Genomic DNA, 26,723 nt, shown 5'->3' with positions numbered 1-26,723 from the left:
TTGCCCAGTGCCACCACTCATATCTGGTGTCACAATAGCTTGCATTTAAAAACAATTTTTTTTTCACTGTAATAGATTAATTAGCAGTTAGTTGTCTGCAAGTGTCTGTGTGTCAGGCCAACAGCGTGTACTCTGCCAGTGTGCACATTGCCACTCATATCTGGTGGCACAATAGCGTGCATTTAAAAACCCACAAACTTTTTTTCACTGTAATAGATTGAATAGCAGTTACTTGTCTTCAAGCGGGTGTGTCAGGCCTACAGCGTGTACTCTGCCAACCTCTGCCAGTGCACATTGCCACTCATATCTGGTGTCACAATAGCGTGCATTTAAAACCAAAAACTTTTTTCACTGTTATAGATTGAATAGCAGTTACTTGTCTTCAAGCGGGTGTGTCAGGCCTACAGCATGGACTCTGCCAACCTCTGCCACTGCACAGTGCCACTCATATCTGGTCTCACAGTAGCTTGCACACATAGTACCACTAATCCAAAAAAAATGACAGGCAGAGGCAGGCCACCCCGCAGGGGCCATCGTGGTAGTGGTGCTGTGATTCCCTTTTGCCCTAGAATAATGCCCAGTTTTCAGAGTCCACGTACCCTGAACTTGAAAAGTTCTGAGGACATAGTTGACTGGCTAACACAGGAACCCAATCTTCTACAGCTTCCGCTCGGAACCTTGACGCAACATCCTCCTCCAGCTTAGCTTCAGGCACCTCTCAAGATACCACTCACCCGCCTGCCGCCACCACCAAAATTAGCACCACAGCCACTTTACATGGTATGTCAGAGGAGTTATTCACACATCCGTTTGAAGAAATGAGTCATGCGCAACCATTATTGCCAGAGGATGTAGATAACTGGGATATGTCTCAGGCAGGCAGCATTACACACATGGACGTACGGTGTGATGATGATGATGTTGTACCCGCCGCTGCTTCCTTTGCTGAGTTGTCAGATACAAGTGAAATGGTTGATGATGACGATGCGTCCATGGATGTCACGTGGGTGCCCGCTCGGCAAGAAGAAGAACAGGGCGAAAGTTCAGATGGGGAGACAGAGAGGAGGAGGTGGAGACTAGTTGGAAGCAGGGGGAGGTCATCACAAGGAGCTAGTGGCACAGTCAGACAGCATGCATCGGCACCCGGGGTCAGCCCGACAGCATGCCAATCAACGCATGCTGTGTCCACCACCAGAATGCAGTCATTGCAGAGCTCAGCAATGTGGAATTTTTTTTGTGTGTCTGCCTCTGACAACAGCGATGCCATTTGCAACCTGTGCCAAAAGAAACTGAGTCGTGGGAAGTCCAACACCCACCTAGGTACACCTGCTTTGCGTAGGGACATGATCTCACATCACAAACATGAGTACAAGCAGCACGCCTACTCTAAGCCGCCATCCTCCTCCTGGTCCAGCATCTTCAGCCACGTCAACCACTGCTGTCCTCCTTGCCCCCTCTCAACCATCCGCCACTCTGTCTCCCGCCTTGAGCAGTTCCCTCTCATCTGCCCACAGTCATGTGTCTGTCAAGGACATGTTTGAGCATAAGAAGCCAATGTCAGAAAGTCACCCCCTTGCCCAGCGTCTGACAGCTGGCTTGTCCGAACTATTAGCCCACCAGCTTTTACCACACCTTTTGACACTGTTGCACATAGAAGGCTTATCAATAAACTACAATCTTTGAGTTTGGATTCCAATATTGTTGAATGGGTAAGGCAGTGGCTGAGTGACAGGCAACAGAGGGTTGTAGTCAATGGAGTATATTCGAAGCTTGGGCTTGTCACCAGTGGGGTACCTCAGGGATCTGTACTTGGACCCATTCTCTTTAATATTTTTATTAGTGATATTGCAGAAGGTCTTGATGGTAAGGTGTGTCTTTTTGCGGATGATACTAAGATATGTAACAGGGTTGATGTTCCAGGAGGGATAAGCCAAATGGAAAATGATTTAGGTAAACTAGAAAAATGGTCAGAGTTGTGGCAACTGACATTTAATGTGGATAAGTTCAAGATAATGCATCTTGGACGTAAAAACCCAAGGGCAGAGTACAGAATATTTGATAGAGTCCTAACCTCAACATCTGAGGAAAGGGATTTAGGGGTGATTATTTCTGATGACTTAAAGGTAGGCAGACAATGTAATAGAGCAGCAGGAAATGCTAGCAGAATGCTTGGTTGTATAGGGAGAGGTATTAGCAGTAGAAAGAGGGAAGTGCTCATGCCATTGTACAGAACACTAGTGAGACCTCACTTGGAGTACTGTACACAGTACTGGAGACCCTATCTTCAAAAGGATATTGATACCTTAGAGAGAGTTCAAAGAAGGGCTACTAAACTGGTTCATGGATTGCAGGATAAAACTTACCAGGAAAGGTTAAAGGATCTTAACATGTATAGCTTGGAGGAAAGACGAGACAGGGGTGATATGATAGAAACATTTAAATACATAAAGGGAATCAACACAGTAAAGGAGGAGACTATATTTAAAAGAAGAAAAACTACCACAACAAGAGGACATAGTCTTAAATTAGAGGGACAAAGGTTTAAAAATAATATCAGGAAGTATTACTTTACTGAGAGGGTAGTGGATGCATGGAATAGCCTTCCTGCTGAAGTGGTAGAGGTTAACACAGTAAAGGAGTTTAAGCATGCGTGGGATAGGCATAAGGCTATCCTAACTATAAGATAAGCCCAGGAACAAATGAAAGTATTTAGAAAACTGGGCAGACTAGATGGGCCGAATGGTTCTTATCTGCCGTCACATTCTATGTTTCTATGTTTCTATGTTTCTAGTCAGTCGCACCGAAGGCACCATTAGCGACATCATACCATTTGTTTTCTTCCTGGAGCGTGTCCTGCGAAGAGTGCTGGATCAGGCCGTAGATGAGCGTGAAGAGGAAGAGGAAGAGTTGTGGTCACCCTCACCACCAGAAACAGCCTTATCAGCATTGCTTGCTGGACCTGCGGCAACACTGGAAGAGGATTGTGAGGAAGAGGAGTCAGAGGAGGAATGTGGCTTTGAGGAGGAGGAGGAAGACCAACTACAACAGGCATCCCAGGGTGCTCGTTGTCACCTATCTTGTACGTGGTTGGGGGGAAGAACATACCTTCATTGAGATCACTGAGGAGGAGGAACGGGTAATGAGTAGCTCGGCATCCAATCTTGTGCAAATGGGGTCTTTCATGCTGTCGTGCCTGTTGAGGGACCCTCGTATAAAAAGGCTGAAGGAGAAAGACCTGTACTGGGTGTCCACGCTACTAGACCCCCGGTATAAGCAGAAAGTGGCTGAAATTTTACCAAATTACAAAAAGTCGGAAAGGATGCAGCATTTGCAAAATAAATTAAAAAGTATGCTTTACACAGCGTATAAGGGTGATGTCACAGCACAACGGGAATCTAACAGGGGAAGAGGTAAAAGTCATCCTCCTCCTCCCACGACCACGCCGGCAAGGACAGGACGCTTTAACCCCTTAAGGACACATGACATGTGTGACATGTCATGATTCCCTTTTATTCCAGAAGTTTGGTCACTAAGGGGTTAAAGACATGTTGTTGATGGAGGACATTCGGAGCTTTTTGAGTCCTACGCATCACCACAGCCCTTCGGGACCCACCCTCAGAGAACGACTCGACCGACAGGTAGCAGACTACCTCGCCTTAACTGCAAATATCGACACTCTGAGGAGCGATGAACCCCTTGACCTGTGGCCTGAGCTATCCCAATTTGCGATAGAACTTCTGGCCTGCCCCGCTTCAAGTGTCCTGTCAGAAAGGACCTTCAGTGCAGCAGGAGGTATTGTCATTGAGAAGAGAAGTCGTCTAGGTTAAAAAAGTCTAGATTACCTCACCTTTATTAAGATGAATGAGGGATGGATCCCGAAGGGACTGACAGTGGGCGATACATTTGACTAAAAAAGGCCTGATGAGATGAGCTGCCTTGGGCTAAAAATGGTGACCCTATGTAGGAGGAACAGTCCCTATTCTGCTCTGTGTCAGTGTGTATCAGGGTCTCTGAGGACAGGTGTCAATCCATATCTGCCAAGTGACCATATGTAGGAGGAACAGTCCCTATTCTGCTCTGTCAGTGTGTATCAGGGTCCCTGAGGACAGGTGTCAATCCATATCTGCCAAGTGACCCTATGTAGGGGGAACAGTCCCTATTCTGTCCTGTGTCAGTGTTTATCAGGGTCCCTGAGGACAGGTGTCAATCCATATCTGCCAAGTGACCCTATGTAGGAGGAACAGTCCCTATTCTGCTCTGTGTCAGTGTGTATCAGGGTCCCTGAGGACAGGTGTCAATCCATATCTGTCAAGTGACCCTATGTAGGGGGAACAGTCCCTATTCTGCTCTGTGTCAGTGTGTATCAGGGTCCCTGAGGACAGGTGTCAATCCATATCTACCCTATGTAGGGGGAACAGTCCCTATTCTGCTCTGTGTCAGTGTGTATCAGGGTCTCTGAGGACAGGTGTCAATCCATATCTACCCTATGTAGGGGGAACAGTCCCTATTCTGCTCTGTGTCAGTGTGTATCAGGGTCTCTGAGGACAGGTGTCAATCCATATCTACCCTATGTAGGAGGAACAGTCCCTATTCTGCTCTGTGTCAGTGTGTATCAGGGTCCCTGAGGACAGGTGTCAATCCATATCTGCCAAGTGACCCTATGTAGGGGGAACAGTCCCTATTCTGCTCTGTGTCAGTGTGTATCAGGGTCTCTGAGGACAGGTGTCAATCCATATCTGTCAAGTGACCCTATGTAGGAGGAACAGTCCCTATTCTGCTCTGTGTCAGTGTGTATCAGGGTCCCTGAGGACAGGTGTCAATCCATATCTGCCAAGTGACCCTATGTAGGGGGAACAGTCCCTATTCTGCTCTGTGTCAGTGTTTATCAGGGTCCCTGAGGACAGGTGTCAATCCATATCTGCCAAGTGACCCTATGTAGGGGGAACAGTCCCTATTCTGCTTTGTGTCAGTGTGTATCATGGATCCTTAGGATAGGTGTCAATCCATATCTGCCAAGTGACCCTATGTAGGGGGAACAGTCCCTATTCTGCCCTGTGTCAGTGTTTATCAGGGTCCCTGAGGACAGGTGTCAATCCATATCTGCCAAGTGACCCTATGTAGGAGGAACAGTCCCTATTCAGCTCTGTGTCAGTGTGTATCAGGGTCCCTGAGGACAGGTGTCAATCCATATCTGCCAAGTGACCCTATGTAGGGGGAACAGTCCCTATTCTGCTCTGTGTCAGTGTGTATCAGGGTCCCTGAGGACAGGTGTCAATCCATATCTACCCTATGTAGGGGGAACAGTCCCTATTCTGCTCTGTGTCAGTGTGTATCAGGGTCTCTGAGGACAGGTGTCAATCCATATCTGCCAAGTGACCCTATGTAGGAGGAACAGTCCCTATTCTGCTCTGTGTCAGTGTGTATCAGGGTCCCTGAGGACAGGTGTCAATCCATATCTGCCAAGTGACCCTATGTAGGGGGAACAGTCCCTATTCTGCTTTGTGTCAGTGTGTATCATGGATCCTTAGGATAGGTGTCAATCCATATCTGCCAAGTGACCCTATGTAGGGGGAACAGTCCCTATTCTGCTCTGTGTCAGTGTGTATCAGGGTCCCTGAGGACAGGTGTCAATCCATATCTGCCAAGTGACCCTATGTAGGGGGAACAGTCCCTATTCTGCTCTGTGTCAGTGTGTATCAGGGTCCCTGAGGACAGGTGTCAATCCATATCTGCCAAGTGACCCTATGTAGGGGGAACAGTCCCTATTCTGCTCTGTGTCAGTGTGTATCAGGGTCTCTGAGGACAGGTGTCAATCCATAGGTCAAGGTCTCAATATGTCATATGTCAGGTGTCAATTCATATCCATTGTGATTTAGGAATGTTAGGTGATTTATGCCCTTTATGGATTAAAACCAGACTCTGCATCAACTGTGTCATTTTCCAATGGAGTTTTGCCATGGATCCCCCTCCAGCATGCCACAGTCTAGGTGTTCGTCCCCTTGAAATTACTTTTCCATCACTATTGTGGCCAGAAAGAGTCCCTGTGGGTTTTATAATTCGCCTGCCCATTGAAGTCAATAGCGGTTCGCCCGGTTCGCGTAACGTTTGAGGAAGTTCGCGTTCGCCGTTCGCGAACCGAAAATTTTATGTTCACGACATCACTATTCAAGAGACACAAGGGTTCATCTTGAAAGAGAAGAGGATCCTGATCCGACTTGTGTTCGTCAGCTTGGACCCCAAAATTTCCATCGAGAAGGCATACAACATTTCATCGATGCAGCTTCCTGAGTTACAGACTTGGTACCAGATGCACCTCCAAAGAGCACAGGACCGTGTGTGAAACATCTTGGAGCAAGCCCGGAAACCATTTGTATCCAGTACTATTTTGATGAGCAACCGACCCAAAAGGTTCCTCACCGCTATAATTGTTGCATTAGTTTGTGCCACTGTTGGTGCAGTTGTCGCAACTTGAATGTCTGCAGCAAACTCTATTACTGTCCAAAAGCTGGATATGGAAATCTATGCGCTAAAGCAACACATTAACGATATTCATCAGGTGATAAACCAGCAAAGAACACTTCTCCAGGACGTGTTAACTTTTGTGGAAGACACAGTTACAACAAATTTGCATTCGGAGTTAATTGCCAAATCCACTGAGTTGCACCAAAGTCATGACTTATTTAAGCGTGAACTTCTATTTCCGCATGACCCAATATCGTTCCACACACTTGCTTTTCTTGACAAAGTGCAAACTGGAATGATCGAATTGGCAGGGGGACGCATACCTCTGTATTTTGTATCCAAGGATATTGTTCATGTGATGCTTGCCAATGTGGATGGAGAAACCATTGAGCCTATGCAATTAAATCTGGCCTTTGAGATGGGGAGCGCTATACCTCTCTTAATTGACCCGGAATGTATGGAGATTTGCTTTTTATTGGCCATACCATATGTAACTCCCAAAAACATTTTTCAAATGAAAACAATTTACAACGTCGGTACATGGAAGGAAAATATCCATGTAAAAGTTCAAACCCCAGATGTTTTAGCTTTTCAACCGTGGGTACCAGATTGGTATTCAATACCCATTTTGAATGACTGTGAAAAATTCAAAGACAATAATTTCCAATGTGATGGAAAACCTTTTGTGTACGATTCTACCAATGCTTTTTTGTGGGATCGAGTACCTTAAACATGGCTCTGAAACATGTCAAGCAACTATGTCAAAAAACAACAGTAATGCGTTAGTACATGCTATCTTAGTAAAAGATAAATGGTTGGTAAGCACGTGTCTTAAAAACATGAGTGTTTTTCGTAGGGACCAGGTGACTAAAAAGTAATTGCCTTACCAGCATCTGTCTGACTGATCAAGGTACCCTACGACTCTCGTATCACCATCGGTGACGTTACGCTATACCCAGTGTACATTGACGTCATCAAAAGTGCTATTGAGATGGTGGATCCCTTCCAGAATCTAGATATCCCTCTAGATCCTAATCTAAAGTAATTGCTGGACCATAAGACCAACCATACTATCCAAATGTCAATCAGAAAAGATAACATTTCTGTGAACACATTTAAGTACTCTGAGCTAGATACTGACCTTATTGCTCGTGTTGACTGGTTCATCCATGTTAAGATTGTTATTGGGTGGGGGGGGCGGAGCCTGACCGCAGAGCCACGAGGACGTTCATCTCGGTGGCTCCTGCTGAGCTGGGCACTCGAGGCTGAATTACGCTGCCACACCGGTGCATAATCAATGCTAAAGGACTGCTACATGAGAGAGGGCACCGAGACAAACCGACCGACACCTCACAAGCGAAGAACGGAGCCCAACTCGCGATGCGGCCTACCAGCACAGCGGACAACGGGGAGACGGCCGCTCCCTGGAGCCGACACCAAGCCGGGAGCTCGGAGGTGAGCTCTCGTTCCCCCCCCCCTGGACCGGTGGGGGTCATCCCGGTCCATCCCTACATACCCTCACGGCGAAGCAGCGAGCTAGCACAGGCTCCAAGGGGTCCCAAGCCCAAAGTCCCTGCAGCCTCCAAAATGGCCGACGCCAGCAGCACCGTTGACCCTTACAACGCATGGCGGGAAACCGATATGCGCCTAAATAAGATATTCACCGCATTTTGGGAGAAGCTTGAAGCTAGAGGGACACTCTCAGCCACTGACAAGAGCACCCCACGGAAACCCGGGCGGAGCATCGGAGCGACTCCCCAGCAGCACATAACCCCAGGGGGCAAGCATGTGTGGAGTCCCCTCTCTGGGCATGACCCAGGAGAAGACCAAGAAAACCCAACAAGCGACCAAAACTCACCACCAGGCCACACACAGGCGCTGCCCGTAGGGGATACCACAGGCGGGCAGGGCCGGCGGGCAACGCAAGCAGTAAAACTGAGCCCACCACAGCCACTGCCAGGCCGGTCCCCTGCAGCATCCACAAAGGTCCGCACGAGCCCACCGCACTTACCTGCTGGGACCCAGCGACGAACCCCAAGACCCGTAAACGCACAGACCAAACGGTGCACCAGGGGGCGAAAGCATTCTACCACCCACCGCACGAACAGGCCTACCTCTACTAGACAAGGGAAGCGGGTCGGGAGACCATCTGATCAGCCCCAGCAACGCCTCAGCCAGCCGCACCAGCCTCAGCAAGGCTTGGCGGGCCGCACCGTGGCAGCCACAGGACAGTCTCTATGGGCCTTAATAGAACCACGTTCACACGGCATTTGGCCCCTCAACACCCCAAACCGTTCACTGCTGACCAAGGGCTTACCTAACCAGGCACCACCACCACCGCTAACGGGGATCGGCTGATCCTGGACTTAAAACCAGACCTCAGAACTGCCAGAAAGGGACACTAAGCGCTCAGACAGGTTCACTGAGGGCCCAACTTTAACCCCTTGCTTACCGCAGCCCTAATGGTCATAAGCGTATATGCCACTCTAGCATACCAAGTGATGCACTAGCCTGCATAATACAAAAATAGGATGTCCTCAAGGGAGGAAATATTGCCTCTTTCCTTCTTTTAGTTAACATATTTCAGCATACACATAGGATCTTAATTGCAAAATGTATTGTATGTTGTTTTGCGCAATATGCAGGGTGATAGATCTGCCACAGTGACCTACTAAGATTTTGTTTGCAACTTATATTGTTTGTTATTTTACGTAATCTGTATGTTGTTCTGCATAACATGCACAAGAAGCTAACAGGGCACTCATTAGCACATACTCACATAGGTATTGCCACCCCGCAGGCAACGCACGAACCACGTTACAGCATAACATACGACACCATGCGTAATCACCCAAGCGAGAACGTGTCTACCTGCACTGTTGCCCTAGCTATAAACGTCTCCCTTTACACAATATGCAAGGCAACCCACCTCACTGTAACGTTAAGCGAGAACACTTTTGTTATGTACACATTTAGCCTAGCATGTCTATCACAAACCACGAATGTCTTATTCTTTGTCTTTTTCTTACATGCTCTCCTTTTATAAAAAAAAAATGTGCAGTACCTTCTATGCCATGATATTGTTTTCAACTGTTACTGTTATGAAGCTTGATATGGCTGTCGTGGCTACTCAAGTATGATGTAATGCTTGCACAACCAAAATAAAGAATTAAAAAAAAAAAAAAAAAAAAAAAAGATTGTTATTGGGTGTGCTATGCTAATAATGATATCATGGTTGATTGTACTAAGTGTAAAGTTCAAAACTCTTACAGGTACAAAAATATATAAAAATGTTCATTCCACCCACGGGCCTATGTTAGAAATGATGTGAATGCACAATATGTCTTGTAACTTCTATAGTGCTTATTCATAGGCTAAATTAATCTTGGCTATGATATGCACTAAGGTGGGTTATGTCAGGATATTTATATTGGCAGACATTTTGTGCTATGATAGAAATTAAAAGTGTATATTGCCTGAATCACTTTGAACAGAGCAGACTCCATTTTGGATTTCAAGCTAACAAAGACACAAATTTCTATCCTCTTTGTAACCAAACACTAACTGAGCTAAGGAATGCTTTGTATAAACAAACCAAGTGATAAGCAGTAAAATAGGTGGATGGATGCTCTGCCTAGATGTTAATGGAATAGAAATAATTCTAAACCCAGACATTAGTGACAGAAGATTAGTAATTAATTTTACTTTCTATATTGTATAAGGTCTCATTGTAAAGTAAAAGTTGAAATTAAGTTTAAACTGTCATTTTAGAAATTACAGCAGGAATTGTCAACAGAAAGTCTGGAAAAAATTCAAACAAATGCTTTGAACTGACAAGTAAACTTAAATTATAATAACCATAAAGATAAGCTAAATACGTCAAAATCGCCACCAGGAAAAGTGAACTCTTTCCTGGATAGGTATGTTTAGTGGGACAAGACTGCCCTCTATGGACCAAATACCTAAATTGCTATCTGGAAGGTAACCACACCTCCAGTTTTCTATTGGTCTATCACCTAGTGACGAACAGAGAATTTTTCCCTTTAAAAAGTTAAGACAAAGGGAAGAGAGGGGCTAAGTCAAAGAGTCGGGGGAAGTGAGCAGTGGAGGCGATCGTAAGAAGTCAGGATCGCAGGCTAAGAAAAAAAAGCAGAGTCAGAGCGAGAAATCCAAACAAATTCCTCGGACTACCTACTCATATGATGAGAATATCTACCTAACTGGTAATTATACTGGTTTCATTTAATTAATCTAAATGAATTAAATTTTTCTAATAGCATGATATATGACTGGATAAATCACGATCAGATTTCGATATTTAGAAATCTTAGTTAACCAAGGAATATATAGTTATAACCATTCCATTCTGCAGATGGAATTAGAATAATTATGTATTAATATGTTAGCATATCGTGATATTTATCCAGGTGTATTGATTTGCTCTAAATTAAGACAAGATATCTTTTTAGGCAAATTAAAAATTCAGCTTGTAGAATTTGGTAGATTTCTCTTATTGGATGGTTCCAGGAAATGACTAATGAGCTGGTTTAGGTGTTATTTTATTTAAAATTACATGAGAATAAGTCTTAATTAGCTAGGAGGTCTAGCCAGCATTGAAAGGGTTATTCTAACTGTTAGCTAAAGTTTTATGGCCTTGCGCTGCAAGCTGTGCGAAAGACTTTCTTTCTCTGAAGTACTATCATAAATCTTGTCTTGACAATTGACTGTGTTAACCATTGGAATGTGTATTGCCATTGTATTGCATATTTATGTTATGCTAAATATTCATTGATTATTATCATGCATGTTACATATTATTATTATTTAATTTGTCACAATAAATTGTATCTATTTTTATAACAAATTGTGATTTTATTTATATGGAATACATTTCACTTACACGATAACGATCTTTGGGATCTGAGAATTGAAATAGTGGGCAATTATCAACTGTTTACTATTATTATCCCATAAATATCCCCACAATTCCCAACATTTTACTTTCATACTGGACTAACAAAGAATTTGAGATGTACTAAATAATCAAGGAGACCATATACAGAAATATCCTCCCTTTTGGCCTCAAATACCATGTCATCTTCAACACTTTCTACACCTATATTTCTCTGTTCCACAGGGCAAAAAGCTAATTTTAGTATGTTATCTTTTTACTTTTAGCTAAATTAAAAGTATGGAACTCAATCTACCTATACTTTGTCACAGTGGCATAATTCATACCTTAATTTTAAACAATCCACAAAGTGTCTTAATTACTTAGAAGCTTCTAGGCTAGGAAAATTATCTTTAATTGGTATCTTACGCCAGGCAGATTGCCTTAAATCTTCCAAGGTTCATCCCCAAGATGTTAGCAATTGTGTGGTTCCAGCAAATGATTTTGGTCATGGCCAATTACCTCTATATTTTGAATGAAGTGTTTTCTTTAATGAACAAATTAGTCAATACTACATTACTCCCATCGAGTGTGGTTCCGCTCTTTGTTTTTTTGTTTTTTATGACTATATGCAATGGGAATCTAAATCCTGTGTTTTGATTGCAGCTAGACTAATTATAATTAAAGCAATAATGTGGAAACCTCTTCTATTTTTTTCAGAAATTCTCCATCTTACTTGAAAACATAGAATCTCTGGAATCAGTGGCTCGTCTGGCTCTGGGTACTCAAAAAAAATAAATAAATAGGGTTTTCCAATTCCATGCCACAACTGTTAAACAATGAAAGTATTTGTCTTAACTGAGAATTTAAACATTGCTATTTGTTAATCAAGCACTTAAACCTTGTTTCTGTAAACATGTACAATAACAAAAACAAAAACAATAACTGTATTTTCAATTATTGTGCCAATTTCATTGTCATGTTGGATATAATGTACAATCCATACAGTGTAACTTTTCCGTGAAAACATCAAACTATAAAATATAGTTATTTAAATATAGCTATTTTGTTTACCTCTATGCATTTAAAAGTTCCACGGCCAGTTCTTCAATGTGCTTCCAGGCAAATATAATGTGATTGGAATCCACATTTCGAGCACAGACAGCAAAACGTAATACAAATGTGTCCCCCAGGCAGCATGGTACAAGATGAATTTTTTTACTGTTGTTTATCTTGTGTAGAAGAGCTTTGTTCAGTTCATTGGAGCCCTGCAATTTAAATGTGTTATATTAACAAGGAAAGGCAAGTGAATACATTAGCAACAATTGGTAATGTTTGATAATACAAACATACATAGAAGTGTATATGCATATACACTAAAGGACCACTAAATGCTTTTAGACCATGTTACAAATGCTTTTTCTATGGATATTTTCCAAAAACTCGTGGAGGAGCGTGGAAGCTGGCCTCCTGCCCACCAATTCATGTCCGAGATCCCATTCGGAGGTACCCAGTCGGGGTGCCAGGCGATCTGTTACAGTCTCCATTTGTCTATTTGAATTATATGGTTTGTTTACCAAACAGCCGCACAAACCGGAGACCACCCTGGAGCTTGTGAAGCTTAATTGATACATTGTTGCAATTTGCACCTCTGTGATCTAAGTGCCATGAGGTGGCGGCCATCTTGTTCACTTGGACTAAAACCGCGAATAGACTTCAGGGGGACTTAGCCGCAAATGCCTTGGAACTATTTTCGACATTAAAGCTTTGCGGCTTCAGGTCGGTCCTCCAGCGGCACTTAGCCGTGTTTCTATGAAACTATTTTCGGCTGTGGGACCATGCCTGCGGTCGGTCAAATAAATGACTTCCAGGAAATTCCTGAACCCCTGACTGATCTGGGTGATTTATGGATATGTTGGTTACCCAAATCAGGGCTATCAGGATGTGACATTTGTGGTGATATTATGTGTTCTGGGGTACTTTGGGGACTCTTTAGAAATGTGTGTTTTTTCTGCCTGGAGATACCGTATATACTCGAGTATAAGCCGAGTTTTTCAGCACATTTTTTGTGCTGAAAAACCCCAACTCGGCTTATACTCGAGTCAATTGTCTGTATTATGGCAATTTGCATTGCCATAATACAGACTGGGGGCTGTGGGGGCTGCAGAGAGATGTTACTTACCTTTCCTGCAGCTCCTGTCAGCTCTCTCCTCCTCTGCCGGTCCGTTCAGCTCTTCTGTCAGCTCACAGTGTAAATCTCGCGAGAGCCGCGGCTCTCGCGAGATTTACACTGGGAGCTGACCGAGGTGCTGAATGGACCGGCAGAGGAGGAGAGAGCTGACAGGAGCTGCAGGAAAGGTAAGTAGCATCTCTCTGCAGCCCCCACAGCCCCCTCCTACACAGTGCCCATCCACTGGACCACCAGGGAAGGAGAGCCCCCCTCCCTGGCCAGCTAGCAAGCAGGGAGGGGGGGCAAAAACATGTATATATATTAATAATAATAAAAATAATAAAATAAAAATAATAATAAAATAAAAAATAATAATAAAATAAAAAAAAATAATAATAAAAAATGTAATGAAACAAAAAAAATATTAAAATAATAATTAAAAAATAAAAATGCCCACCCCCCCACCAAGGCTCTGCATCACACTCTGCATTACACACACACATACACACACTGCATTCATACACACACACTGCATTCATACACACACACTGCATTCATACACACACACACTGCATTCATACACACACACACTGCATTCATACACACACACTGCACTCATACACACACACTGCACTCATACACACACACTGCATTCATACACACACACTGCATTCATACACACACACTGCATTCATACACACACTGCACTCATACACAGCATTCTCATACACACACACTGCACTCATACACACAGCATTCTCATACACACACACTGCATTCATATACACACACTGCACTCATATACACACTGCATTCTCATACACACACTGAATTCTCATACACACACACTGCATTCATTATATACACACACTGTAAATAAAAATTCAATTAATATAATTTTTTAAGGATCTAATTTTATTTAGAAATTTACCAGCAGCTGCCAGTTTTCCCAGTTTTTTGGGGGTAAAATTAGGGGCCTCGGCTTATATTCGGGTCGGCTTATACTCGAGTATATACGGTAATTGGGTAATGCAGTATCTGATCCAATTATCTCCCAGGCAAAGGGGAGGGATGGTTTGCCTTGTGTGGGAGTGCCTTACATTGTAAATGTGTTGTTATTGGTTTGGAAGTTTGTGTCCTTGTCCCCAACAAGGTCCATGTGGGCGTACCCTTTGCTTGGTGACTTGCATAAAAGGCCAGTTAGACCATTAAAATCTATTCCAGCTTACACTCCAAAACAGTGTGTTGTCCTGTTATTAGAGGTAAAGAAGATTACTCCTGTGTCTACTGTTCCAGCTTGCAGGGGATGTAACGGCTACCCAGGTTGTAGAGGGGTATCTACCGTTGGAGACGTCCTTTTTCCCAGCGAGAGGCTTGTGCTGCAGAGTAGTCACAATATCCCATCCGCTGGATTAGTGTAGAGAGAAGCAGAGCTCTTAAAAGAGCTAGTGATTAAGCTGGAGCAGGTTCCCTTTCAAAAACGAGACAAGGCTACGTTTTGAAGGGTTAAGCAGAACTGTTTTAATGACCACACAAGCAGTTTCTTTAATACATATTTTACAGCAAGGTTACCACCCACGTGGACCTTGTGGGGCACTGAAGATGAAAACACAGCAGCCAATCATTTACAGATTTACAGTTAAAACACACCCATTCATCACTGTACATTCCTCCCCTCTGCTTGGGAGATAATGGAGTTAATTGTTATATCAGCTCAATTATCTCCAAGCGAAAAAAATATACTTTTACACACTTTCTGCAACTTAAAAACTATACATACAATTTTAACAAGATTTTTATAAAAAAAAAAATGTAAACAGCATAGTCAGGGAAACAACATATCCAAAATTGAGTTTAATCGGACCGGTGGTTCAGGAGTTAGTTGAAATGTGGATGTCGGTCTATTTTTCCCTTCACAATAAGTCCAAATTGCACAAACGGAACCGTTCATGTCTACTATCAATGAATACATACTGTTTGTATGATTATGCTCCAGAAATAGTGCTCTGTTCGTATGATTCTAGTCGAATGCACGGAAGGTAGAAGTTCCAGCGTTGTTCGTGGAATAGGTAGCCGAAATTAGTTCCACGCGGTCGATGACCAAACACTGCTGTGTGCATTCAACTAGACAAAATGGCCGCCGCCACATGTGTGCACAGTCGAACGCGATCACCCTGTTGATCCATTTAGAACATTGAGGTGTTTGCGTTTTTTTACAGGTGAGGGAGGTTAATTGGTGCCACACTCCTGTTCTGGGTGGTCAGTCATTCGACAAAAGATTCGATATACGAACAGGTTTTAGCCAAATACATGATCATTCATTTTAGGTGAATGATTTTAGACGAACTGTCTTTTCTTAGCTGCATAAAGGAAATACAAGAGGGTCTGCAAAAAGGGGGCTTTGGTACATGGTTGAGTCTGGGGTTCCAGGCAATAACAGGGGTTCTGTTACAGGGGATTCAACTGGGAAAGTCCTTGTAAGGACTAAAGCTCCCAGGACTGAGGGTCGTCCGGTGCCTGGGGTGTCTTGAGCCAATTCCCCATTCAGCTCCAGGTGGGAGCAGTTCCAGGAACCCAGTCAAGCCATGGCGACTGAGGGCAAGAGTGCTGAGGTTTGTCCCCTGCTCCAGCTAGGAAGCAGTCCTTGGCAGAGGTATTCAGCCAGGGTACAGGGAGTTCTGCTACAACTACAATGGCCCAGGTCTTTTGTGGGAGGCTTTTGATCATGGTATGGCATTTGGAAAACCGAACAGTTCCCGCTTCTGGTGCATCCACGATGAGAGGAAAGACAGCTTGGGCCTTATGGAGATTTATTTATTTATAAAATATTTTACTAGGGGGGCGTGGCCGACTGCACAGCTGAGCACACTGAGTGAGCTCCGGAGCTGCACGGAAGAAAAAACGCATTAATCAGAGGTAATATACCAATATGGGGAACCAGAAAAAATCCCACCCTGCCTCCCAAGATGCTGGGAAGACCCCCTCAGGAAAAACGGGCACTGTTACCCAACTTTTCAAAGAATACTCCGACCGCGTGTCAGATCCCGGCGAAACCAATATGGCGCCGGCGGCGGTCCACTCTGACTCTGTCAGGATCGGGACAGGGATCCAACACGCAGAGTACAAAGAGTGGAAAGGTACGTATACCGGGCCTTAGAATGGCCGGACTAACGTACCGAGAGTAATAGAGAATAGTCAGAGACAAGCCGAGGTCGAGGGAACGAGAAGACAGATAAGCGAGAGACAAGCCGGGTCAAGGGATAACAGAGAAGCAGGGTAGTACAACAAGCCGAGTCAAAACCAAATAGAGCAAACAAGAATACCAGAGCACTGAGTGACTAGACAAGCTAGAACCACGACAGGGCAATGAGCTGAAGGGAGAAGTAAGCTTAAATACCCTGGCTCCGGATGGCAAGCACGCCTCCGACAAGTACCGATTGGATATCGGACACTTGAGTGACAGGTCGCTCGTGATAGCGCCATGACGTCACGTATTGAGCGTCCTGCTAGAAAAGGACGTGGATTCCTCGCGGCCGGTGTTTAAGTGACTGGATGAACCGCGAGGAACGGAGGGAGCAGCTCGCCTGGACGGATAAACCACCAAGTCTCTACCTCCCTTAGAGGTAGAGGCCTCAGGTACCCTGACAGACTCAGACCCGCCGAGTCCCACGGCTTCAGAAGCCCCACACCACCTGATGGATGCAGATATTAAGGATTTACTACGAAACCTGCCATCCAGGGATGACCTGGCACAGATGCTGGGCAAATTGGAAAATACCTTCCAGCACAAAATGGAGGGCCTCAGCTCAGAATTAAAACATGTAGGCCGCAGGGTACAGGACCTAGAAGATGAAAGGGGGTCCCACCAAACCCTTATGCACTCCCTCTCAGCTAAAGTTCAAGCCCAGGAAAGGCACTTATCCATGTTGCAGCATTCCCTGGACGACATTGATAATAGGGGCAGGAGAAATAATCTCTGTGTAAGGGGACTACCTGAAACGGAAGGGGAAAACCTATACGACATATTGGCCACGTTATTTAACCTAATACTCAATCGCAAACCGGACTCGCCGGTGGTCCTGGATAGAGCACACCGCTCCCTACGACCCAAAACGGCAACTGGGGATACACCAAGAGATATCATCTGCCGGGTCCACTATTACGCTCTAAAAGAAGATATCCTGAAACACCTCAGGGAGACCTCCAGTCCCATGCTGTTTCAGGGACACGAAATACAGATATACCAGGATCTATCCTGGCACACCTTGCAAGCGAGGAGAGCCCTGAGGCCGATAACAGACCAGCTCCGTGTACGCAACCCGAGATACAGATGGGGCTTCCCCTTTGCCCTCATTGTTAATACACGCGGAACCACGTACACGATCTCCACGCACCAAGACATCGTACCCTTTACTAAAGCACTGAATCTAGCAGAAACTTCCATAATGGACTGGTATGCTCTGGATCCAGCGCTAACCGCCCAACCATTACAGCAAAGACCACGATGGAGATCCCCGGCAAAGAGGCAACGGATGAACCAATCTGGACACCCACCACAAGCAGAGGGAGGACAGAACAACGCCATAGGACACTAGGCGGTACCGACCACAAGTCTTCAATTGTACCTCAACAATACCCTTCTCTGCAGGACCATCTCGCTGTCTAGACACTGGCGTTACTAACCGGATGGGACTTTCTTCTTCAACTTGGACATATACCAACGCCATGTCCCCAACCTGGACTCTACCCTAAAGCTTATGCGTATGGACAATCCAGTCAATACTACAACTTCAGGTCGTATTGCTACTTATGCATATACCCTATTGTAAATGTGACGGTGATTTAGTATGGTACTTCAAGGGGTGACTTACAACATTGACTTGATAGGACCGTAGGTAAATCCATTATGTCGCACTTTAAAAGACAATGTTCCGACTTATGTGCAGCTGGGTAGACAAGGGGTACTGACGGACCCAGGCTAAACTGATCCAAGAAAGTAGCTCATCCCAAAATATTTGAGAAACTGCGCCTCATAGTGTTCAGAGAAGGGGATACTATAACATCACATGGGGGTGAGGGTTGTTGAGAGGGAGGGAGAGATATTAAAAAAAATATATATATATACCTAAAATAAATACTCAAATTCAGAGATGAGAACACAACGATTGCTCACCTCTTCTCCACGTATGGGACTTAGCCAGACAACCCTCACCTCCATGTAGTATCACTCATTTCACCTCCATGTAATATCACTCATTTCACTCCCCACTGATTCTCTTAATTCACACCTCCACAAAGCAATGAAAGCCCTCCCGCGGTTCTATTCCGTGTTACCGAGAGTCCATTAGAGTACAAGCCATTAAAACCAGTAAACGTCAATTACTATCCAAGACAAAATATAATAAAAAAAAAAGACAAAATAAAATAACAAAAAAGAATAAAAAAAAAAAAAGAAAAGGGAAACCCTCACCCTCCCTACAGCGAGGTCATTTAAATCTCGCCAACTGTAGACTTCGGGACTTCTCAGGGGCGGACCTCAGCTGTCTCTACTGTTCCCAAGGAGCAACATCGGTTACTGCCCGACTTTATAACTTCTGGTGTTACTGACCGATACTTCTTATTGTATATAGTTTTGTTAAAGTTTGTATTATATGCTGATACCGTTTGTAACGGTAGCAACCATCAGGTTACGATCCTAGCACAACCTTTGTATTATTATTGGGATCATTCTCACATACAGTGTACTTTATATACAGTATCCACAGGTACAGGCAAATATACTCCCATTGTACAACCCTGTGACCCCCCCCCCCCCCACCACCCCCCTCTCTCCTCATCCCTCAATTATGGCAACAATTTCAGTACTCTCGCACAACGCTAGGGGATTAAATACCCCCGAAAAACGCCACATGGCCCTCACGTACTATCACAAAAGCAAAGCAGAAGTGGTATTTATACAAGAGACACCTTTCCGTAAAGACTCCACGCCCTCCCTGAGATCTAGACACTTCACAAAGGGATATTTTAGCAACTACACAGACTCAAAATCTAGGGGGGTAGCGATCCTCCTTTCCCCACACCTACCATTCACATACAAAGAACATGTGTCGGATGACAACGGGAGATATCTATTCCTAAAAGGCCTACTGGGCACAACTCCAATTACATTGGCTAATGTATACCTCCCTAATAGAAAGCAATTTCAGGCCTTGCGCTCAGTAATCAAGAAGTTAGTACAATTCACAGAGGGCATGCTGATCCTGGGAGGCGACCTCAACACCTCCTTGGACGGAGCATTAGACACCACTTCTCAGGCTCAGACATACCAGACCTCAACACGGGCACTTATTCAAAAACTTCTAGACTCACACCAGCTCTATGATTGTTGGCGTGTATTGCACCCAACCGAGCGGGATTATTCCTACTACTCATGCTCGTCGCGATCATACTCAAGAATCGATATGTTTCTTTTGCCACAAAGATTCCTAAACCTGGTTGTCTCATGCACATATGATTCAATCACATGGTCCGATCACGCGCCGATCTCTCTCTCAATTATGATTCCCACCCTCCACCCCATTAGGACACAATGGAAACTAAATGACACCTTACTTAACCACCCCGATCTACGAAACCAAATAGAGGTTTCCATAGGACAATACTTCCAGCTCAACACACACCCATCCTCCACCTACCCCATTATTTGGGAAGCACATAAGAGCACAATAAGGGGAACATTCATTCAAGTAGCCTCTAGACTCAAAAAGCAGAGGGAATCCCGCGCACTCAGTCTAACCAGGGAGATCAGGAGCTTGGAGGAAACACATAAAAATGACATAAACCTAGCCACATACAAGAAACTGGCAGAGAAAAGGACCGAGCTAAACACGATTCTTGAGGTCAAAACCAAACACACCTTAGCTAAAACGAGAGGCATATACTACGCACAAGGGGGCAAATGTGGACGCCTCTTGGCTCATTGAAAAAATAAAAGGAACACACATTCATAGCAGCCATTCGAAACAAACAGGGACAACTCTCACACTCAATGACCGACATCCTCACAGAATTTAAGGATTTTTACTCTTCACTATACAATCTGAGACAGACCCCTCCGGAAGCGGCGGACATCCATAATTTCCTTTCTCGCAGGATACACAACACCCTGCCACATAATATCCGAGACTCTTATATTTATATTTAACATTTTTATAAATGATCTTGAAGACAGCATTGAAAGTCATGTTTCAGTGTTTGCAGATGACACAAAACTTTGTAAAATAATACAATGTGAGCAAGATATTACTTTGCTGCAGAAGGATTTAGATAGACTGGAGGACTGGGCACTCAAATGGCAGATGAAATTTAATGTTGAAAAATGCAAAGTTATGCACTTCGGCGTAAAGAATACACAAGCAACGTATACCCTTAATGGAAGCGAATTAGGGATAACAACACACGAAAAGGACTTGGGCATTGTTATAGACAACAAACTATGCAACAATGTGCAATGTCAATCAGCAGTGGCCAAGGCCAGTAAGGTATTGTCATGCATGAAAAAGGGCATTCATTCTCGGGACGAGAATATCATTTTGCCTCTCTATAAATCACTGGTAAGACCACATATTGAATATGCTGTGCAATTTTGGGCACCTGTTCTAAAGAAGGATATCATGGCACTAGAAAAAGTGCAGAGGCGGGCTACAAAATTAATAAAAGGAATGGAACATATCAGCTATGAAGAAAGGTTAACAAATTTAAACCTATTTAGTTTAGAAAAACGTCGCCTGAGAGGGGATATGATAACATTATACAAATATATTCGGGGCCAATACAAACCATTGTGTGGAAATCTATTCACAAACCGGACTTTACATAGGACACGAGGCCATGCGTTTAGACTGGAAGAAAGAAGATTTCGTCTAAGGCAAAGGAAAGGTTTTTTTACTGTAAGAACAATCAGGATGTGGAATTCTCTGCCTGAAGAAGTGGTTTTATCAGAGTCCATACAGATGTTCAAACAGCTACTAGATGCATACTTGCAAAGACAGAATATTCAAGGATATAATCTTTCAATGTAGGGTAATAACTGCTTGATTCAAGGATAAATCTGACTGCCATTCTGGGGTCAAGAAGGAATTTTTTGTCCTAGCTTGTTGCAAAATTGTGCTTCAAACTGGGTTTTTTTTTGTTTTTTTTTTCTTTTGGATCAACAGCAAAAAACAGGTGTGAGGAAGGCTGAACTTGATGGACGCAAGTCTCTTTTCAGCTATCTAACTATGTAACTTTGTAACTCCCTAGAAACTCCCATCTCAAGAGACGAGTACTTCCAAGCGATCAAATGCCTACCATTAGGGAAAAGTCCAGGCCCTGATGGGCTGACAGCCAAATACTATAAGACATATGCCTCCTTACTAGTACCCCACTTTCAAAACACGTTCAACTCTCAAAAACCGACACCCTCCCTCCACAAGCCCTGAACGCGACAATCACGCTACTTCCCAAACCGGGTAAGGACCCTACTCAATGCGGCAGTTATAGGCCGATCTCCCTGATAAATATAGACATAAAGCTATTCACAAAAAATTTAGCTAATAGACTCAAACCACTGCTGCCAGGACTGATACACACAGACCAATCAGGCTTCATCCCGAATAGGGAAGCCAAACACAACACCACGAAATTACTGAATCTTATACACAAAGCCACAAGAGAGAGCGGCTCCAGTCTTCTCCTGTCCATTGATGCTGAGAAAGCATTCGACAGGGTAGACTGGACACTGCTTTCGCACACCCTACGATACATGGGGTTTGGCCCACACTGGCTCAAATGGTTTGACGCGATCTACTCGAAACCCACAGCGAATATCCGAGTCAACGGTCAGCTTTCAGAGCCGGTGACAATAAAGAATGGTACTAGACAGGGATACCCCCTATCACCTCTCTTGTTCGTGTTGGTCCTAGAACCCTTCCTTCAGGGGATCAGGGACAACACTCGAATTGGAGGCATCACAACGGGTACGGCGGAGAATAAGATAGCTGCGTTTGCGGACGACATGCTCTTCACAATCTCAGATCCTATAACATCGCTCCCTCCTCTAATGGTCGAGATGGACTCATACAGCGAGATTTCTAACTTCAAGGCCAATCTCAGTAAATGCGAGATATTACCGCTAAACATTCCCCCGCATGAAAGGGCCATCATACAACAGACTCACCCATTTGTATGGGCACCTCGCACTATAAAATACTTGGGTATTTACTTAACTAAAACGGCATCCCACCTATTCGAGAGTAATTTTCCAAGCCTGTTGAAGGGCATAAATGCGGATCTCAGTACCTGGAACAAACCCCAATTTGGTTGGTTCTGCAGGCTGAACATTCTAAAAATGAATGTCCTTCCGAGATTATTATATGCCCTTCAGGTACTACCAATTTTCCTACCAAAGTCATGGTTCACGACGATTCGGAAAACTTTTACAACATATATTTGGGCACATAAAAGCCCACGACTCGCATACTCACTCCTCACTAGACCGAAAGACGAAGGAGGCCTAGGCCTCCCGGACATAGAAAGATACCACCAAGCGGTCCACTTGACCAGACTATATGACTGGACACACCCCCACCCCACGGCCCAATGGATACACATAGAAGAGACGTTCTTCAGAGCTCCTATCTATACGATACCATGGCACAAAACCGGGCAGCCGTTCCTACGTCATGCCCCCCATCCCACCATCTCGCCGACCCTTCGCATATGGGCCAAAATGCGATTACACAAATCGATGTCCCCTTACCCTTCCCCGCTCTTCCCACTCACACACAACCCTCTTTTCCAACCAGGAGAAGATGGCAAAGCATTTAAACTTTACCACGACTCACACTACCTACACCTAGAGACTGTCATGGATAACACGGGAAATCAGACTAAACCACTGCATACCTTCATCAAGGAACACAACACGTTACACATATTCCAATATAGACAGCTCACTCACTTTATACGTACAGGGCCACTAGCACACAAGCCTTTTCACACTCCCACACACTTCGAACAACTTTGCAGGGAACACAACCTAAAGAAAAAACTCATATCAGTGATGTACACATCGATTTCAAAGACAATGCCCCATCACCTGCCAGCGTTCACCTCAGCATGGGAAAAAGAACTAAACCCATCCTTCACACCGGAAACATGGCGTTATATATTTAAACAAATTCATAGGTCCTCGATAAACACAGTGACCCAAGAGAGTAATTACAAGAGGATAGTGAGATGGCACTACACTCCGACAAAACTAAGATCCCTTTTTCCGACACACCCAAGTCATTGTTGGAGGTGTCGAGCACCTGAAGGTAACACGATACATATCTGGTGGACATGTCCATTAATCACTCGCTACTGGAAACGCATTCATGGAATGATCCAGTCCGCACTGACTATTCATATCCCATTTAACCCTGAACTCTTCATCTTTCTGATTCCCCCTCTTAACACCCCTAAATTGACATCAACCATACTAATCCACCTAATCTCGGCAGTAAACCAACTTATACCAGCATTGTGGAAACATCCAGACCCACCCTCCATTCGCGAATGGATACAAAAAGTAGAAACAATCAGGGGACTAGAGGAAACATGCCATACATTCACGGATAAATACCTCACATATAAAAATACTTGGCAACCATGGTGTGACTACCTCAGGAACAGCTCAATATAGCCCCCATGGCACTGACCTGATTGAGGTTCAGTTCCTGAATCCTATCCCTTCCCCTAAGTTACCTCGCGCCCCCCACCCCCTTCCCTGCCTCTCTCTCCCCAGAAGTCCGAACGTTAAAACTGAAACCGTAGTAATATCCACCGATAAAGCCAACTCCCTCTGTGATGTATAACCGTATTCTGCTAACACCCCAAAGGACCCGACGGTAAAGCGGAGAGTTACCTAGGGTAGAGTTCTTCTTTGCTACTTCTACAACTATACTGTACCACGGCACTAAGATGAAGATTTAGTGTATTTTTGTTATTATTTATGCAATATTTACCTCACTGTTATGCATTCCTTCATTATCATGTTATCTTGTATTGCTCTTGATACATTGATGTCAATGTGCAAATTCTCAATAAAATTTGAAATTTCAAAAAAAAAATATATATATTTTACTAGGATGGATACATTGAGATTTTTCTAGTTTTCAAGTATGTCCTGGGTCCACAAAACATTGTGTTACAATAGGATACAATATTACAAAAATACAATAAACAAACTCTCTCTCTCTTTCTCTATATATATGACATCAATGAGTTGGAACCAGTCGGTTGTGGTGTGCTGGAACTGACAAAGCAGTAGGCCTGTAATAAAAAGTGGGCCCACCTTAGAGGGAGTTATGCATAGAGGGAGTGGTGGGAGGGGTGACTCGCCAGACCAGCAACGGTAGGGTGGGAGTGAAGTGGCAGCCCTTTTAAAGGGGAACCAAGCCCCTCCCACAACTACAGGCCAAGCCTTCAAATTTGTAGTCGGGGCTATACGGCCGTACACAGAAATCTAGCATATTATAACCATAACATCAATGAGTTGGAACCAGTCGGTTGTGGTGTGCCGGAACCGACAAAACAGTAGGCCTGTAATAAAAGTGGGCAAAAAAAAAATACCATAAAACGTATTTCGGTTAACCAACTTTATTTATTTAGATAAGTCACAGAAAGCTTGTCTTAATTCTTTAACGGGATTAGGTATGTAGAGTGTGTAGGCGGAGGATTTCCAGCGTCCCATAGCTTTGATAATGTTAGCGGGTATGTGATTACCGGAAAGAGTGACCTGAAAAATGATTGGGGTTTAGGCCGAGCCTGGTCAACAGTAGTCATACGTAAAGCATGAATTTAGCTGTGGTCACAGTGTGTCCATGCAGTTAGAGCAAAGGTTGTTGTGGTTGTTTTTGGACTGAAAGGGAATAAGTGTCCAAAACTTGTACTGGGCACCACTTATTGTGAGTAGGATACAGAGGGATTTGAATAGTATGTCCTTCGGTGCTGGTTTTTGATTGTCTTGTAATAGTCAGTATGTTTTTGTAAATCAATTGTCCTTAGGTAGGTAGTTGGGGGCTGTAATGGTCCTGGTTGTAAATTCGTTGGGACGTAGGAACCCATAAAAAGTGAGATATAGGGCTGTCTTTATTATGGCATTGGTCATGGGTTCAAAAGGGGAAGAATCTAATAAGTTGGATAGAGAGTGGAATATGTTGTTGGGTCTATGGGTAATCTTTGTGAGGGAATGTGTGTGTCTAACTTTTTAATGCCTTTAAGTACTGTTTTAATTTGATATGATGTCAAGAAACCTGTAGTGTTAGGTTGTCGTATAAGCATATGGTGCTGGATGCCGGTAAGGTACAATTTAATAGTATTGGAGTATAGTTTAAGGTTGATGTGGCAAAGAGAAGTAAAACCTAATATAGTTTCTAAAGCAAACATGTCGTGAATGTGAAATTCTGTGATAAATTTCGTGAACACGTGAAAGGCCCTATCATAAGTGTTCCTAGTGTTTACTGAGAGTGCCAGATGAGAAATGTGATGTGCGTGATCTAACAAAGTGTTTAATCCATTATCATGTCTTGGAACAGTGGTGCAGGTGTCACTTGTCTGGAAGCGATGGGTAGTGTCGAGAAGAAAGCCTGGAAACAAAACCGAGACAAGTGATCAGTAGAGGTGTTTGTGTACCCTGGAATGTGGATACATGTGATAAAGAATTGACAGGTAGCGTGTCCTGATACTCCATGTGCGCTGTCATACGACGAGGAAAGCAATATGGCGGCGGCCCCGCGTGAATCGGACTCACCTCCTCCTAGCCCAGCATCCTCAGAACAATCCAGCACCATCAAAGATTCCGAAATAAAGGAACTCCTACAAAACCTACCATCCAAATCAGATCTGGCGTCTATGTTGGCAAAATTAGAGGTATCGATGCAGGAGAAAATGTCCGACATCACCAATGATGTACACCAAGTGGAGCAAAGAGTGGTAGAATTAGAAAATAAAAACTTAAACATAATAGGGGCAATTAAAGCCCTCAAAACAAGACAAAAGGAAATGGAAATAAAATGCATTAATATAGCCAGAAATTCCAAAGATCTAGATAATAGGAGCCGAAGAAATAATTTACGCCTGAGAGGCCTACCTGAATCACAAGAAGCCTCGGAAGAC

General features: G+C 44.0%; 1 protein-coding gene across 1 annotated transcript in view; it reads right to left on the bottom strand.

Moving 5' to 3' along the window:
• DDC (dopa decarboxylase) overlaps positions 1-26,723 on the bottom strand; it is a 493,139-nt gene that overhangs the window by 31,358 nt on the left and 435,058 nt on the right. Inside the window, exon 14 of the mRNA XM_063452033.1 lies at positions 12,428-12,621. Coding sequence (XP_063308103.1) covers positions 12,430-12,621 — 192 coding nt within the window. The 3' untranslated portion in view covers positions 12,428-12,429. The remainder of the gene's footprint in view (positions 1-12,427; positions 12,622-26,723) is intronic.

Source organism: Pelobates fuscus, chromosome 4 (assembly GCF_036172605.1).
Source record: "Pelobates fuscus isolate aPelFus1 chromosome 4, aPelFus1.pri, whole genome shotgun sequence".
Lineage (NCBI taxonomy): Eukaryota > Metazoa > Chordata > Amphibia > Anura > Pelobatidae > Pelobates > Pelobates fuscus.
This window is presented reverse-complemented; position numbering and strand designations above follow the sequence as displayed.